This window comes from Capsicum annuum, chromosome 5 (assembly GCF_002878395.1).
Source record: "Capsicum annuum cultivar UCD-10X-F1 chromosome 5, UCD10Xv1.1, whole genome shotgun sequence".
NCBI classification, from domain to species: Eukaryota; Viridiplantae; Streptophyta; class Magnoliopsida; order Solanales; family Solanaceae; genus Capsicum; species Capsicum annuum.
In genome coordinates this window covers 21,082,991-21,088,986 of record NC_061115.1, presented here as the reverse complement: position 1 = coordinate 21,088,986, position 5,996 = coordinate 21,082,991, and the positions used below count along the sequence as shown (strand labels likewise).

The 5,996-nt window shown below is 37.2% G+C and overlaps 1 protein-coding gene across 4 annotated transcripts; it reads right to left on the bottom strand.

Moving 5' to 3' along the window:
• Positions 1–759: 759 nt before the first annotated feature.
• Positions 760–5,996, bottom strand: LOC107870413 (pyruvate kinase, cytosolic isozyme). 4 transcript variants are annotated; one of them, NM_001324984.1, is given in 6 exon segments: positions 879–1,487; positions 1,490–1,510; positions 1,513–1,539; positions 1,542–1,958; positions 2,116–2,577; positions 3,831–4,088. In NM_001324984.1, coding segments are annotated over 6 exon segments (1,527 nt in total). In that variant the 3' UTR covers positions 879–1,145.

Below are 5,996 nucleotides of genomic sequence, written 5' to 3'. Positions count from 1 at the left end.
ACCAAAAGCCAAACAACCTACTTTTGCTTTTTAACTTTTAATTTTTAAATCACTTTAAAAAAACCCATCCAAACACCTGTAAAGTCATTTTCAATATTTAAGGGGTACTTTTGGCTTTTTCTACTCATAGTTAAGTGACCATTCGAGTTCATTTGTGAGTCATTTTCAATATTTAAGTGGTACTTTTGGCCTTGTTTCGAATTATAAATGAGGTAATAACAACTTTAATAACTTAAAAAAGGGTACTTCAGTGCATAAAAATTCTCGTTATATAAGGGTCAAACCACAAGAATCTATTGTACTCATCATCACCTTACGTTTTTGCAAAAAACTGTTTTCACAACTTGAACCGATCCTCCTAATCACAGAGCAAAAAATTTCATATTATTAATACAGTAAAATTTTCAAAACAAACATTGTTCAAACTAACAATACATTACCAACAGGTAAAAATCATCCACACATGATGTAAGACAAATCAAGTGAGTAATATTTTTCCTTTACTGATATTGACAGATAAAGTTTTCATCATGTGTAACAAATGTAGGCGTCATAGATAGACATTGAATTTTATGTGTCAACATTTACAAGTAGATAACCAATAAATACAACAACATAACAACATAGCCAATGTAATCCCACAAGTGGAATCGGAAAAAGTGTGGTTTACGCAAACATTACTATCCCTACTTTTGAGAAGCAAAGAGATTGTTTCCGAAAACCCTTCAGCTCAAGAAAAGCAATTTAGAGTTACAAATATAAGAGCAGATAATACAGTAGCAATTTTCACTGATACCCAAAAATGAAAGAACCATTGGAACAATGGCAAATCAGTTGCCAATGGAACTCTATCCAGTGTACTACTACATTTGAAATTCCTCAAGTTCAAAGTATTTATCTTTCTTCCTCCTTATACAATAACAAAATGGTATTGCTGCACCAAAGGATATTTATTCAAATCCAGTGTTTGAAACAGATATGGAATTAACATGAAATATATCGTAATCCTTGGTGATAATACTAAGATATCCTAAGACATTGTGACAAAATCAGCATATAGATGCATTATCAAAACCAGAAAGCATAACGGAAACCAGTCTGAGCACAGGTGGGGGCTCAAGAATCGTAAGGCTTTGACACGATGTTTACTTCACGATGCAAATCTTGATAACAGATGCAGCACCAATACGATGAAGTGCCACGACAGCATCACCGGGTTGGCATAGCCCTTTCTCTGTGGCTGATTTCAAGGAAGCTTCCAAGATTACCTCAGTTGATTCAGAATCAGTAGCTTTTGCTGAACCTTCACCAAGAATTGGAATCAAGCCCCTATATACCAAACTGTGTCTAGCTGGGGTCTCGTCACTGATGGACCAATCGAAAGAATCTGTAGTCAAAACAGGCACAACTACTGAAAGAATAGGAACAGCAGGCCTATACTTGGCAACCAGCTTTGCTGTGCTCCCGCCACGTGTAAGGACAACAATGAGTTTTGCTTTAGCTTTGTTAGCCGTGCGGACAGCTGATGATGCTAGACTCTCCAATGGGCTCATTGGCAATGGAGTACACCTGATCATTTCCTTGAAGATAGCCTCGTAGTCAAGTGAAGACTCTGCCTCAAGGCAGATTCGTGCCATGATTTTTACCGCCAACTCAGGATAAGCTCCAGCTGCACTCTCCCCACTTAACATAACACAGTCAGTGCCATCCAAGACGGCATTAGCCACATCAGTAGCCTCAGCACGGGTGGGTCGTGGAGACTTGATCATTGATTCAAGCATCTGAGTAGCAGTTACCACAGGCTTACCAGCAAGATTACACTTGTATATCATCATCTTCTGGGCCAAGAAAATCTTCTCAACAGGAATCTCCATTCCGAGATCACCTCGAGCAACCATGAAAGAATCTGTCTCACGAAGGATTTCATCGAAGTTGACAACTCCCTCCTGATTCTCAACCTTCAAGATAATTCCAGAAGATAAAAAGCATGAGCGGATCGCATAACTAGTTAGCAAGCAAATGTTTGTGCAATGAACATTTGACTCCCCTAAACACAATTCATATGCTTCAAAATTCAGCCATACTAAAGTATACAGACTAAATTACTCTGCATACCTTTGACATTAGTTGAATGCGCTTGGCATGTGGACCAAGAACCTTGCGAACATTGACAAGATCTGAACCCTTGCGCACAAATGAAAGAGCAATCATATCGATGTTGTTAGGAACACCCCACTCTAGTATATCTTCTTTATCCTTCTCCGTAAGTGTTGGAAGGTCAACAACCACACCTGGAAGGTTCACATTCTTCCTCTCTCCTAAGGTGGCAGTGTTCTCGCAGCGACATCTCACCGTTCCCGCCGCTGGATCACATGACAAAACAGTAAGGGTAATTGTACCATCTGCACACAGGATGGTATTTCCAGGCTTCAAGTCCACTACCAACTTCTTATAGCTCATTGAGATCATTTCTACATTTCCTTTTATGGTATAGTCTGTGGATACAGTGATTTCTTGGCCTTCCTTAAGCTGAATCGGTTTTCCATCCTTTAAAAAACCAGTTCGAATCTCAGGCCCCTGCATAAAAACATATGTTAGTCCAACACCAAGGAAGCAAACTGAAGCTGCAGAATAGTTACAAAGACAGAATAAACGGAAGGTCTTATCCACTAACCAGTACTCTTGACTATTTGTAATAGCAGCAGTCTAAGATCAAATTCATTAAACATCAAGAATCAGAAAGAAAACAGCAGTTGCTAGAAACGGAAATAGAGAATAAAATGCTGTTTGAAGTGAAAATTACCCATGCGTACAAATAACTGTGATAATCGGCAGTACACTGTGGATAAGTGAACTATACACTGTATGTTTATTATCGCAACATCAATTTGGTGTTATATGAAATGTCGATTCATCTTTTTCCCAACTGCTTCACATGTATTTTCTTATTTTTGTCAAAATCTAGAGTTCTATGCCTTAACATTTTACATCATATCAACATGAGAAAAAGCTCCATACCGGTAAACAGAGGCAAGCAACGCTTAGCATGTGTTATTCAAGCTGTCAATAATCTTATCCACCTTATAATTACACAATTTTGAGTTTGGCATGCACCGAATTACCACAGCTTTACTCTCTTTTCTACAAATATTATATTATTGGACAAACTTATTATTATCTAGAGGTTAACAAAGCGTAACCCAATCAAATATTGGACTTCTCCACCACTAAAGGAAGGGTATTGCTTGCGACCACGTGAAGCAAGATCATAACGCCCTTATGAACTATGTAGGAAATATGGTCCTTCAACTATGTTGGAAATACGGTCCTTCAAAGTTGTGACTGTTAGATAATAAAAGAGTTGAGACTTTCATCCTCCGGCCTCCATATCAGGAATACATAACCACCACTAAGAGAAATGATTCATATTCATGGAAGCTCTCTCTCTACTAAATCAACTCCCCCTTGCCTGAATCAATTAGAAAAATATGTTACCATAAAATGCTAATCTTCTAGTTTGAGAAAAAGGAATACTCAGAGATAAGTAGGGAAATATAGCATCCTTGTAAACGAAATTCTAAATAGGGATCTCCTCCTGCTGATCTACCCACTGTAAACGACTACTAACGGACTTGGAATTGTGGGAATCAACGTCACTAGGCTCTCTTATTATATGCACATTTAGCTGACTACGCCTGGTTGAGGTAATCCTCAAACAAATACCACACTGAAATAATAACCAGCTCAAAATTACAAGCCAGATGCACAAGGGCTTCAATTGAAATAGAAGAAAAATAACAGATAAACTAAAATATGCTTCAAAACCGAACCTTGGTATCAAGCATGACAGCACATAGAATCTGAGTATTCTGCATTGCAATCTTAAGATTGTTCAATGTCTCCTGATGGTACTCGTGGGTCCCATGGGAAAAGTTAAACCTGGCAACATTCATGCCAGCACGAAGAAGCTTCTCTAACATTGGCACTGATCTAGAAGATGGCCCTAAAGTGCAAACAATCTTGGTCTTTGGGACACGGCCATCATTGGGGAGATCCTTCATGATTCCAGCTATGTCTATGTTGGCCATTTCTTCTATATATCTGCTCAAAGGACAAAACCACTTCTTTTCAGAAGCCCATATAACCAGCTCGTTATAGAAAAACTCTTTCGAGCTTTTATAAGCAAGCAAACATTTCATCTATTTGTACCAAGAAAGTGCTAGCACGTCCCGCAAAAAGAAAGGATCTTGATTCTTTAGATTAAGCACATTAAAACAATTACTTTAACAATTAGAACCACACTCATTACTTTTACATAGAGGCAGGGTACTGATTTGAGACTAAGACGAACTCCAGTGTATCCTTTTAACAGTATGAACAAACATTTAGTATTCTATAGAAGACAATCAACAAGTAGCTCCTGAGAGAAATCAGACAGACAGGAACACCTACATCAACTGTACATACAAGCTATGCTACTTGGACTCTCCAAAAATGTAGTCGTACTCAAATCGGATCCTCAAAAGAAACACTACTTTCGGAGGATTCAAAATGCCCCCAGCAACATTTTTTAAAAGTCGGAGCAACATAGCATACAAGTGCAATATAAAACAACAAATATATGGATTCTAGGGCCATTCTTTCAACTATATATGATCAAATTTCACAATTCTATGATTCAAAAAATCAATGTGATACCAACTTAATAGCATGGTTAAAAGAGAAACTGGAAGAATCTTCAACAAGATTTCACATTTCTCCCTTCAGCAAAAAGATTAAACCATACCACTCCCACTGAAAACAACTATAATAAAAGACCAAAAGTCTTAAACTTTCAAATAAAGGAAACAGGAAAAGGGGATCGAAGAAACAATGAAACAACGTCAACGATGGGATGAAGGTGAAATCAAACGCAAAGAACTTGTGTCATTTCTCAGTCTGGGACTTCAGATCAAGTAAAATCACACTAACCCAAATACCCATATTACCAAAAAGAACTTTACAACAAACCAAGGATTTGTACAAGTCCTAGAAGCATAAGAAGCTCATCAAAAGTAAAATACTCGTTTTGGTATTTCTCAACTGGGATTTCAGATCAACAAAAAAAACACAAAACCAAAGACCCAAATGACCAAAATCAAGAAAAAAATCACCCAAAAAAAGAAACTTTATTCAAGGATTTCTACAAGTCCTAAAGGCATAGATCAACTAAAAGAACACTAACTCAAATACCCAAATGACCAAAATCAATAAAATCACCCATAATTTAAAAAAAAAAAAATTACAACAAACCAATGATTTGCACAAGTCCTAGAAGCATAATGAAAGAATAAAAGGAGCTCACCATCTATCACAGAAGCTACAGATCAACAAAAAGAACACTATCAAATACCCAAATGACCAAAAAGAGAAAAACTCACCCAAAAAAAAAAAAAATTACAACAAACCAAAGATTAGCACAAATCTTAGAAGCATAAGTGCATAACAGTTTTTCTTAAAAAGAGGGGGAAGGGGGGTCTCACCAGTAAACCTACAGATCAACAAAAAGAACACTAAACCAAATACCCAACTGAACAGAATCAAGAAACAATCACCCTAAGAAAGAACTTTACAATAAAACAATGATTTGCACAAGTCCTAGAAGCATAAAAAAAAATTACAACAAACCAAAGATTAGCACAAATCTTAGAAGCATAAGCGCATAACAGTTTTTCTTAAAAAGAGGGGGAAGGGGGGTCTCACCAGTAAACCTACAGATCAACAAAAAGAACACTAAACCAAATACCCAAATGACCAAAACTCAAGAAACAATCACCCAAAAAGGAACTTTGCAATAAAACAATCATTTACACAAGTCTTGGAAGCTAACCTAGCAAGAAAAAAGGAGGGGGGGTCCTCACCAGTCACCAGAAAACCTACAGATCAACCAAAAAGAACACTAAACCAAATGATTTGCACAAGTCTTAGAAGCATAACATAACCAAAAAAAGGAAGGG